Source organism: Ruditapes philippinarum, unplaced genomic scaffold (genome assembly GCF_026571515.1).
Source record: "Ruditapes philippinarum isolate M1 unplaced genomic scaffold, ASM2657151v2 ctg4025_1_1_1_1, whole genome shotgun sequence".
Taxonomy (NCBI): Eukaryota; Metazoa; Mollusca; class Bivalvia; order Venerida; family Veneridae; genus Ruditapes; species Ruditapes philippinarum.
Genome location: NW_026856027.1, coordinates 6122 through 18072, shown reverse-complemented (window position 1 = coordinate 18072; position 11951 = coordinate 6122). Strand labels below are relative to the sequence as shown.

The window sequence follows — 11951 nt, the reverse complement described above, 5'->3', positions numbered from 1 at the left end:
CGATACGGTGTAATATTCTGTTGCACAAATATACCTGATCCGAGATCTTTCCTTGCGTTGTACACGCGTTGGCATGCGGCATGATTTGAAAATTTAACAATACACTTGCGATTGACGCTGAAGCCCTCCTTAAACTTGCCTTTTCTGTGAGAAACAAGTATATCTGAGGGGTCAATTTCAAGAGTGGTACCTTCACTTGACTTCCAGTTCTTGAAGTGGCTTAGAATTTTTCCTGTAACATTCTCGTTAGGATCGTTGGTATCCCCCGGAATTCCGGATATGTCAAGGCATAACCTTCTACTGTATTGCTCGACCTCATCAGTTGCCAAAAAGTTGTCGAGCGATGCCTGCTGCAATTCAGCATGTGCTTTTTTAAGGGAGGATAACTCGTTTCGGAGAGATAAAGTTTCACTGTCTACTGCTTCTTGGACTTCTTTTATGATTTCAGATCTAAGTTCTGATTTTATTTCAGCTTTTAATTCAGTTTTGATTGACTCGATAAGATCAGCTTTAAGTTCTTTACCTAATATTGACACAAGTTCTTTTAGGTCTTCGCGACTTAATATTTTCGTCATTGTGAGATCAAGTTCCGGGGTATGGGGAATATAAATAGAATTTTCCTCCCAGCTTTCAGTTTCTTCGACGAAGCTGCCGTCTGCTATGAATTGGTTGGGTTTCTGTTTTTTAGTTTGCTCACACGGGGAAGATTTAGTTCGTTCCCGTTTCTTAGGCATTGATATAAATAAAAGGTGAAACGTGAAATCAGGTGTAATCAGGTGTAAACTCGCGTACGAGTGTACCCGTGTGTAATCACTGACGTGTTGACGTGTTTACTAAAAGTTGGCTAATAGTACGTCTATTGTTCAAATAATCATCAAATACACTTCATGTCACTTATACAGTTTACTATGTTACCATCTAAGCAAGATTTCTGAGCAATGGCCCGTCTAAACTTACTCTAAAACTAACTTTTTATCATTGATTTTTCTCCGGTAAACAAAAAACCGCCATCTTTCCCAACACCGGAAATCGAAAAAAAAAAAAAAAAAAAAAAAAAAAAAAAAAAAATGTTATAAATAGATTTAGAATGTTAAGACATTTTACGTTAGATGGATTTTTATGGGAGAAATGTTTAGATAAATATGTATATAATTGCAATCACATGTGTGTGTGTGTGTTTTTATTCTGGTTTTGAAACGGAATGTAACACATTCTATTATATCTTGGCGGTAGATCTACGTAACCAGCTTTCTTTGATAAATAGCTTCTTCGAAAGTGAACTGGCGATAAGAAAAAACTCAACAATAGTTTCAATGTCCGAGATAAATTCATGAAGAAATTTCGCCTCGTCCAATGTTCGAACCAGCGACCCCAACCCAATAGTCTTTTTATAACTTTTGAATGGAGTTCAATATAAAAGTACTTTTATAAATTGAATTTAATTATAAGAATTTTGAAATGTATGTAAACAAAGGTGACTCTCACACTATGTTTTATATCGTGGATTACTGATGTGTGTTTACTTTACGATAACTATATTCTAAAATATATTTGTCATTATCAAAGAAAGCAAGTCATTCTATCCAACATTTGAAGTATTGTTATTATATAACCACAAAGACTTGGAAATAAAAGGTTGTGTCAATGTTTGTTGTATTTTTTGAAGGAATTATACCATAGGAAATAATTTTATAATAAATCAATGACATCTTTAATTAAAGCGTTTAAAATGAAATTTTAATTAATTTCAATTAAATCTGATAACCTTAAGAAAATAATCGTAGATAATAAGAATAAAAATAACAATTCCTGTTCATCGGGATATTAGAGTATTCATAATAAGTTGATAAACCGATAAAAAACATGTTAAACGGAATATACCAAGGAAAAAAATTATGTCGTGTTGATATAATAATAATTAGTACCTGAAATTGAAGTAGCAATTACAGTTGAAGTTATTAAAGGCTGTCTGGATGCTGTTGTTTTTGATGTCTTTATAGAAGATGGTTCTGTTTTGACTGAACTGAATATTTCTATAGAACAGTATAACATTTAATTGTGAATAATTGAAACAGTGACTCACATTTTAACCTATATATAAAAATCTATGCAATTAATAATATTGATATAATGAAATATAAATATAACATTAAATGCACTAATAAAGAAACACCCACCGACGTGTATGGAATGCGTTTACCTTATTGTAAAACACCATTTCAATCCATTGAGCGAAAATAACAACAGAGGTAAGAGTGAAAAATAACAAGATGAAATAAAGTTGCAAAAGGAGATAAAATAAAAATGATTAGAACCTTTCACTATCGCTTCAATAAGCCTAATACTAATTTAAATGAGATATACGAAACTGTAAAATATTTTTGTTTTAAATTTAAACAGAATGATTGTACGCTTTCTGACAAATAACGAACGTGTTGCTTATGTTGCATATTAAACTTACTTTCAGAACAGTTTTTGCCTGAATATCCAGGTAAACAAATACATGTATAGTCATCAATTTCATCAATGCATATATCTGATTTATAACATGGAGAGGGATTACAGTCGTCTGTAATGAGAAAGTAAGACATTTAAATCAGAGTAAATACCGATACATGACAGGACATCTTAAGTTACTGAGAAATCACATTTTAACAGACATACAAACACATTTTATTCTATAAAAGTACTTTGGAAATTTTCTTTTTGGCAATTCAAAAAGATAATGTTGCAAATTACACGAAGCCGATATGTTGCTTCATAAACTATCCAGAGAAACGAAGACATGTATAGTCCTCAGTTCCATCAATGCACATATCTGCATTAAAACATGGGAAGGGATAGCAGTCGTCTGTGAATGAGGAAACATGACATTTTAAACAGAGGAAATACCAAATCATGACAGGATATTTTAAGTAACTGAGATTTCACTTTTTCAACAATTAGATAAACAGATTTCTTTTATACAGGTACTTTGGACGTTTTCCTTCACAATTAAAAAATATAAACTTGTAAACTACAGGATAGCCGATATGTTGTTTAAACCTAAAATATCTATTACAGTATGTGTAGGCAATCCGATTCGAAGGCAATCTGAATCACATCATTTATTTTTTTTATTCATCAGTAAAAACAAAATCATATATTCCTACTGATCCACAGACAAAAGAATCAGTTGATATAAGTTTTAAAAATCAGGACTTGTGTGTAAGGAAAAATATGTTTTGAGTGATCCAGAACTACTTGAATGGCAAGTTGTTTAGATAGCCTTTGTTTAAAATGATGCATTAATAATTTCAAATGGCCTTTTCTGTAGTCACTGTTTAATGTTTGTTTATTTTTTGAAATAATGAATATCTCTTTTTACATGTTGATTTCTATTTTTTTTTTCATCAGTATTTAATGTCAAGATTTCAAGAAAACTTTGATAAACAGTGTGACAATTTTACGATGTTTTGAAAAACATGACATCTGCGTCTATAAGATAATGTCATATGAATGTAACAACCTAAAGCACTTAAAAATATTGCAAAAATAACGCTTTTCATAAAGTGATTCCGATTGCCTACACTGACTGTATTTATAATATTTTATTCAATACATTTCATTTCATGTTAGTCAGACAAATTTTTATCGACGCCTGAACCCCAATGTATTTCCCTCAGAATGTTGTGCTCAAACTAAGGAATGTTTTACATCATGATGATATTAAATAAAATATGACAGGGGAAGAATACAGAGATATTTTATGGTTAACGAGACAATGCAATTTGTCGGATTAAATACTTTTTCTTGGTGCCCCTAAATAAATCATTATTCTATTTGTTCAGTTAGATTTGTATTAATTCCAATCGCTTTTAGCTATTGCCAGTCGAAATAAGAATTTGGTTCTTATTTATAACCTTTTTTACCTATAGCTGCACAAGCACTTTTGGATGCATTCCAATAATTTGATCTGTGTTTATCTCCCTTAAGACATCGAATTATTGCATAGACTTTTAAAGCGTAGCCTTTATTACATTTATACGTTCCTCGTGTCCGATCCACAAACTCAATAGAGCCATACGGAGGATTAATCGGTACATCATTACACACTGAAAGCAAACAAAAATAACAAGCACGTGATTAACATATTAAAATCAAATACAAATAGCCAGTAAAATACGCTGCGAAAAAGGAGAAACATCTAGTACACTGAATCTAGTTTAATGTTACATACTGCAACAAAAAGAAATTGCCATGTCAATATTGCTTACTAACAACAAAACGAATTTGTCAATTTAGTATTACATACTTCAACAAAGACAAATAACCAGTAATTCATAACATCCTGCAAATCAAGATCAATAACTATTTCAACATTACATTCTGCTAGTAATGAGAAATTGCCTTTTCAACATTATGAGCTGCAACAAAGAGAAAATGTCATTGCAACATTTCATACTGCAACAAGAGAAACTGCCAGTATTATAATTAAACAACTGAAAAATACAAATACCTTGTACATAATTACGTATATATCAAATTACTAATTGCCAGTAAATCATTGCATATTGGAAACAAGCAAAACATACCAGTAAATGGTAAATACGAAGGGATATTGCTAATTTATCATTTACATATTACAAGTCAAGTGAAGTGAAATTGTCTGGACACAATTACATATTGCAAGTGAAGATAAATTGCCAGTACTGAAATTACATATCACAAGCAAAGAGAAATTTTCAGGGCACAATTACATATTTCAAGCCATGAGAAAATTGCAAGCCAAGGGAAAGTTTCAGGACAAAATGACAAATTGCAAGCCATGAGAAATTTTCAGGCAACAGTTATAAATTGCAAGCCGAAAGATATTTCCAGGACAAAATTACACCCTGCAAGCCAAAAGAAATTTTTATAACAAAATTACAAATTGCAAGCAAAGAGAAATCACCAGTACATTTTTACACACTGAATACAGAAAAAAGCCAGAGTACATCATAACATATGAAAACAAAGAGATTGTCTGTACATGATTACGTACTGAAAAATATGATAAACAAGATCAACAAGGAAAGGCGGGGTTCAATGAACGCAACCCCCACACGACCCAGCAACAAGAACCAGTGGCAAGGAGCCCAGGCGGACCCAACAAAAACAGGACCAGGCACGGACAGGTTAATCACTAAAATGATTAATGATTTGTAACTAATCAGGAATTCAAAAAAACAAATAAATGATTGAATAATAGGAAATAATTTGAAACTGATAATGGAAACAAATAAAAGATTGAATAATATGCCCACAAAGGGCATAGGGAGACAGGAGACCGGGGAAAAAGGGGGGGGGGGGTAAATCAAAGAAATAAAAACTAGGGGCAAAGGGAAAGATACTCACCGTAGACGAGAAAACAACAAGGGACATAAGCAAATGTGTCACCAAAACAGTATGAAACAACATAGACATACATCTGATCATGAGGAACACAGAACAATAGATCTGGAAAGGACATTATAACACATGAAAACAAAAAACTACAGCTGGTATATGCTAACATTCTGTATCAATCAAGAAATAGATTATAGGTCATAACACGATATAAATCGAATGTGTATCGCTCAAGATTTATTAAAATATGATAAACAAGATCGACAAGGAAAGGCTGCGTTCAAGAACGCAGCCCCACCCGACCCAGTAACAAGACGTATTAAGACGTATTCTCATTACTCATTACATTTCTCATATTCTCATTATTAAGACGTATTCTCACGAGTCCATGGAATGAATGACGTCATATGATATGACGTCAGATGTGACATCAATACACCAAATGTGGTTAATCATTATGGATAAAGCAGTATAATCATTATTGCAAAGTGCAAATATGGTAAATATATGTGGTTAATTATGGAGAAGTAGCAGTTACTTTCGAAAAATACGTATATCGTATGTATACTTCGAAGAAGAATACCATTAATGTGGTTAGCCAATACATTGTTCACATAAGAAGAAATGTTCAGACGAATTATTATTACAGAGTGCAAATTATGAGTACTAAAATGTACAGGTTAATGTCTGCAAATAAGGAAACTTGGTGTTATAATTCCATAACATACAGTAAAATAGAAGAAATATAGTTGATATGCTATCACATATTGAAAATAAAGAAAGACATGAGATCCATCAGAACTGCAAATTTAGCATATTACTTGGTTCAAAAATAACTTGCTGTAGCTTTAAATAAGGAAGCGATTCCATTTCAATTTATAGGAAACAATCAATCATACCACAGGCTTCATATCTGGGCCCGTATTTACAATCAGTTGGATCTGTCTCTGCACCTCCGAAAATAAATCCTGAAAAATTTTGGACAAAATTTTCGTTTAAAAAATATAATAGTAATATAATTTGAGGGGAGAAATTAAAGAGGATTTATGTCACAATATAAGTTTTGCTTGATCTATTCTCATTAGAATATTCAATACGTTAAGTATCAAGTTTATTAAAATAAGTAATAAAAAATTAGAATTTAGAAATCTTAACTAACTATGCAAATTTACATACCATGGAATAGAAAAAGAATATACAACATGATTTTTATCCATATCATATTATAAGACTGACATCCATGCACAAATAACGTCATCGTCACTTGTTGATGGTGATTAATTTTATTTACAAATAAAACTACTTTTATTTCGCTTCAAATATGACAATAAAATCCGTAAAGTGATAAATTCGTTATATAGAAGTAATGTCGTATGATTGAATAACCAGGCATGTCATTTAAATGTTTGAATTCTATAAGAATGTAAATTTTATTATGATAATGTTGCTTAAATGTTGACCGTATAGTTCATTTAGCACACCAGATCAATGTCAATTAACACTTTTATGCTTAAACGAAACCCTTTTTATTCCACATTAATCTAGATTATAATTCTGTTAAGCACATAAAATAAAACTTTAATTTAATGAGTTAATGCATCAGTTTTCTTCAGTTTTCTCCAATACGAAATAATCATGATTCATTTCTTCGTGGTTTTCATGTTCCTTTTCACCGAGTTCATCTTCAACAACATAAAAGGATTTCATATCTACTGCTGGGTCCGGTCCTAAGGTGAAATAGTCATGTGTTGTGCCATCAGATATCTGTTGTGTTTCCTGCGCAAATTTAGACACTCCACTGCTACCAAGATCGTCAATATTTTTTGCAAATTCATAACCTGTATCAAGACAAGTGTCTTTGGATAGCTTAGTAGTGTCTATTGCACTGGTTTTGTTTCTGTCATCGTATTTTTTACTATCAGCAGATTCTTCAGATTCTTGTGATGCCGACTTCGAAGTAGCTTCACAAGCCAGATGCGAACAGTTGTTCTCTTCATATTTTGGATCTTGACCTCCGGAATGAGCATGGTTATATTCTGTGTCAGTGTCTTCGCCGTCTTGTACTCTTTTCTCCGTCAGAATCACAGTGTTCAACTTGTTGTATGTCTCAAAAGTATCCTTCCAGCTCATTTCAGGTTTATTTGACGCATCAACTGCGTTCGATTGTGCGTATTTTTTATCGAATTGTATGCTATTTGCCCCCTTTCCAATATCTATATGAGAGTAGTTCGTATCATTCGTACCAACGAAGTCCGTGTCTGATAGCTTAATATGTGCATACGATTTGTTTCTGTCAGTTTTATCATCATTTGGTTCCTTTATTTCTTGATAATCATCTCCCATGGAATTGTCAGTATTCATGTTATCTAAAGATATTTCTGCATACTCATCAACTTCAGACTGACGTATATCATCCATGGACCTATGTCGATCTATACCGCTTGCTTTGTATGTCTTATTTGTAATCAATGTACCCGGGTCTCGTTTCCTTAGTGTTCGCAGCGTACCAGAGAGATTACATTTATTATGTCTGTAATATAAACAACCTGGTATCATTCTATATTCTAGAAATGCTATTTATCTGAGCAGATTTTATAATATAGTTGATTACAGGAATTATTCCAATGCGTAAAAATAGATATCCTATAAATCACAAACTATTTAGTCGAATTGCTGCAGGCGTGGTGATATATTTTTTTTTAATATTTAATTATCTTTAGTAGTCTCTAAAGTTTCAAATTAATATTCTATTCTATTTGATATGAACCTCTTATGTAACACTTACCGCCACCAAAGAAATAAAAGAAGCACCATCAAAACAACAAGACAAGAGGCAACTGGAGCTGCAATGTATACAGCGTTTATCTCTGGAAAGAAATTCAAATAACTTTAAGTAATACCACATAGGTGAATTTCGTACACGAATATTGTGGATTTTCTATTCAAACGTTTGGCGTATTTCATTTATGAGTTTTTGACGTAGCATTATACCAAATCTTGTTTGACACCTCTGTATTCATAAAGAAAGCACTAAAGATAATGTCAGGTAAAAGTAAATATGATTGATCCTTTCCCATAATACTGTGTAGGCAAATTGTTTTTTGTTTTATAAAATTATTGTATTTTTTTTAATTATTTTTTGTTGGGTTTTACGTTGCATCAACCTAGTAATTTCGCCTCACTAGCGACCCATAATCCAATACTCTCCTTATTTAGCTAAGCAGGAGAATATTTGCAATAAAAAATCATTAATAATTCTTGAATGTATCTATATAAAACTATTTTGATAAACAATAAATTAGATTATGATGAAGTTAGAATGTATGAAAACAACGCTGACTGTCTTACTATGTTTTTATGTCGGGTATTATAACTGCTGTGTGTTAAGAAGATAATTCTAAAATACATGTATAGATGTCAAAGTAAATCTTCAAATGTTTAAAATAAAATTATCCTATAATTGAAAAAATGATATGTCAAAGTATGTTGTTTTTTTTTTTATATTTTGTATATCTTTTTTTGTGATAATTCTATTCAGTATAGGTCATATGGCGACTTTCCAGTTTAACTGGTGGTAGAAGACCTCAAGTGCCATTTTATACATTAATTCAGGCACAAACCACTGGTTTTCCGTAAGCTTGTTAGCTTCAGCACATGAAAGTATCTGAAGTGTTTGTTGGGATAAAAGCCCAAAGCAGTGAGGGCGGAGTGGTTTGAAGCCAACGACATAAACCACTCGGCCACGAACACACAAAAAAACTGACTTAAGAAAGCGTTTTAAGCAAATAAATATTCCTAATATAATATCTAACATGATATGACTAAAACCCATATTTTTTTTAAAATAGAACTGAATGATCAGTCACTTTTAAAAGTGTTTATCTATCTTTCCGAAAAGTTATAGCTGTTATATTTTGTATAACAATATTAGAACTATCTTTATATCTTCACCCTAAAGTATCATTTATGCATCAGAGATCGTGAAAGTTTAAATCATATATGTACCATTAAGTATCAAGAGTAGCATCAGTACAAAGACTTGATTTTTGCATTAAATCAATTTAAAACATACCCGATTTTTTCTGTGGAACTTGCGGGGCAGTCACTGTAAAATAGAGAAAAGCAGAACCCTTAAAGAAACACGTCAAAATTGAAAATGTTGCAGGCTCGGTTTGATTGAGCCTGTTCATTACTGCCTCCTAGCACCAGCTTAAGCAGACTTCAATATTAAATCTTACAATAAAAGGTTGCATTTAACATATGAATATATCATATATAAACGAATATATTTTTCGACAGTTTTCGTTTGATGTGTAAAGATCATTTACCCCTCTACACACTGAGCATTATTATTTTGTCTAACTTCTTTGACTTTGTAAAGTAAAATTCGGTAAACTATATTTGTGCTTATATGGAAATATCTTCAAGCGGTGCTTGCAGTATGGGATTCTTTATCAACAATTAATAATTCGAATTTTGAATATGTTTGAGAAGATATATACGTAAATGCATATGGTATTGAGAGAGATTCTAAATAAAGTTTATTACGTTACATTAAGTCACTTCACCATTTCACAATGATGTCATTAACAGATTCTGCAATTTTCATGTTATTTTGCTGCTTTTAATGCTTCCGAGGGATCACTTCTTTGACACATATTTTTTATCATCATGCTATGATATCTTCTGGAACTTATAATGATTAGCCTTTACCATTAGAATAGATCGAGGCTAGTCTTCATCCCCCAGGCTCTATACTGTGGGTACCATAATTCAGTATATTTTGATACTTTATTCCCTTAAGATTTGAATGAACGGTTCCAACTCAAATCAAGGCAAGTTAATGACACAAATTAAGCAGGTTAAGGATTAAATACATAATTTTATGTACTTCTTATTACATTTATTATGTCAGCTTACCACTAGTTCTTTCTGTTGTTTCTGTCACAGTCATAGGCGGAACTACTTTCGACTCCGTTACAGTTGTCATAGGGTTTATGGCAGAATATTCTAAAACAATGCACAAAAATAAAACAAATGTTCATTTACTATATTCATCATGCAAAATATCGTCACGATAAACAATATAATGTAGGAAGTGGTTCAAAGTTTAATTATAATTCTGTTACATATTAAAAAGATTTTAAACATACAAAATCGGTTCACTATTACCATTAAAGGTAAATCATAAATTTTGTTGATTAAATCGTGTCAGAAAACTCGTGTTTATTCAAAAAGCTGACCACTATTGAAATTCTATCACCCCTGTATAAGCTTTGCATAAATTGCGACAGCTTTGTATTAATTGTCTTAATGAAAGCAATGCATTCATTTTTTCCGATTTGCGGAATGTAATTAGCATTTTTTTCCTAAGACAGAGCGTACCTGTTGACGAAACTGAAGGCAGTGTTTCAGAAGAAACTGTAGTCGATGACGTTATTTTCGAAGTACATTTCTTTTCTGAAAAAAAATATGAAAAAAGACAAAACGTGTTATTGTCGAAACACACACACAAACACACACACGGACGCACAGCCGCATGTACGAACAAATACACAGCAATAAATGATAGGGATCGTATCTGAATGACTTATTTGGATGATCTCGGGCCGGGCATAAGCCCTCGTTTTCAAATGTACGAGGACATAGAAAAAAGCAATCATTAACAGACATATTATGTATATCGTACAAATAATTCCTTTAACTTTTTATTTAAATTTAATTTTTATTATACTTTGCTGCTTTAGTATTTTTGCAATAAGTATAGTAAAAGTTATTTAGTATTTTTAATCGAAGTCAAAATATCACTTTAAATTCTTTATACTTTGCTATTTTCTTGACAAATTATTTCACTTCAAGCGCTACTTTATCCAAGTGTTACAAATGCAATATTCTTCTAATTCCATTATTATAACTTTCTTAAACACATGTTTGCTATTTCATAAAAAGAATATATGTTCCTGTCGCAGATGCTTTTAGTTTTATTCACATCTTTAGAGTGAAATGATTGCAAATAAGGAAGTTTTTACAACATAAAATGATAACAATAGTACACCATAATAATTTGCACAGGCAATCAAAGTTGTATCTAGATAATAATTATTGAAGATATAGCGATGCCCCAATGATATGTATCAAATCTGACCGGTTTTCTGAACCTGCTCACTAATCTATAACTAAGACGCTAAAACTGAATACAGAATTTCCTTCACGTAAATTATGAACATTTACCATCTGTATAAACATGTATGTATTGTAAGATAAAATCGTACTTCCTGCACTCTTTAACATTTCCTTCTTTGTCGTTTTTGCCTGAAAACAATTTTATTTGAATGAGCTGATGTATTGAACATTATACCAAAATACTAATTGATCACGTTATTCAAAGTTTATTGTATCCATTTACTTCATTTCCGCTGAGTCGAAATAAGACGAATTTCCATTCGCATAAGGAAAATTAAAATACTATTGATAAACAGGTATGCTACTGCATAGAATTTTTTTACAGCAGTAACTTCAATGTAGGAATTGTAAAAGAAATAAAATATATTTATATAAATTGCTGTTGGTTTAACAAAATTCTT

General features: G+C 31.6%; 1 protein-coding gene and 1 long non-coding RNA gene across 3 annotated transcripts; both read right to left on the bottom strand.

Annotated features, from left to right (window-relative positions):
• Positions 1 to 1920: 1920 nt before the first annotated feature.
• On the bottom strand, positions 1921 to 4089 carry LOC132745168 (uncharacterized). Its single transcript, XR_009627803.1, has 3 exons — positions 3912 to 4089; positions 2462 to 2569; positions 1921 to 2033 (listed from the first exon to the last, which is right to left on the bottom strand). It is a non-coding gene; the product is annotated as an uncharacterized LOC132745168 (long non-coding RNA).
• A 2521-nt stretch (positions 4090 to 6610) lies between these two features.
• On the bottom strand, positions 6611 to 11634 carry LOC132745170 (uncharacterized). 2 transcript variants are annotated; one of them, XM_060733995.1, is made up of 5 exons: positions 10753 to 11631; positions 10288 to 10377; positions 9440 to 9472; positions 8153 to 8234; positions 6613 to 7897 (listed from the first exon to the last, which is right to left on the bottom strand). In XM_060733995.1, exons 2-5 carry the CDS (start codon positions 10355 to 10357, stop codon positions 6967 to 6969), a joined length of 1116 nt encoding a protein of 371 aa, XP_060589978.1. In that variant the 5' UTR covers positions 10358 to 10377; positions 10753 to 11631; the 3' UTR covers positions 6613 to 6966. The 2 variants fall into 2 exon arrangements, with proteins under 2 accessions (XP_060589979.1, XP_060589978.1); XM_060733996.1 differs by lacking the exon at positions 9440 to 9472 and having other exon boundaries at positions 6611 to 7897; positions 10753 to 11634.
• Between the last annotated feature and the right edge of the window lie 317 nt (positions 11635 to 11951).

Bases quoted from the DNA above. Each gene is read 5' to 3' on its own strand.
- LOC132745170 (XM_060733995.1), bottom strand. From the start codon at position 10,357: ATGACAACTGTAACGGAGTCGAAAGTAGTTCCGCCTATGACTGTGACA. The intron at 9,473-10,287 runs GTAAGCTGACAT...TCTATTTTACAG, and splicing joins AACAACAGAAAGAACTAGTG to TGACTGCCCCGCAAGTTCCA. The intron at 7,898-8,152 runs GTAAGTGTTACA...TTTATATTACAG, and splicing joins CTTTTATTTCTTTGGTGGCG to ACATAATAAATGTAATCTCT.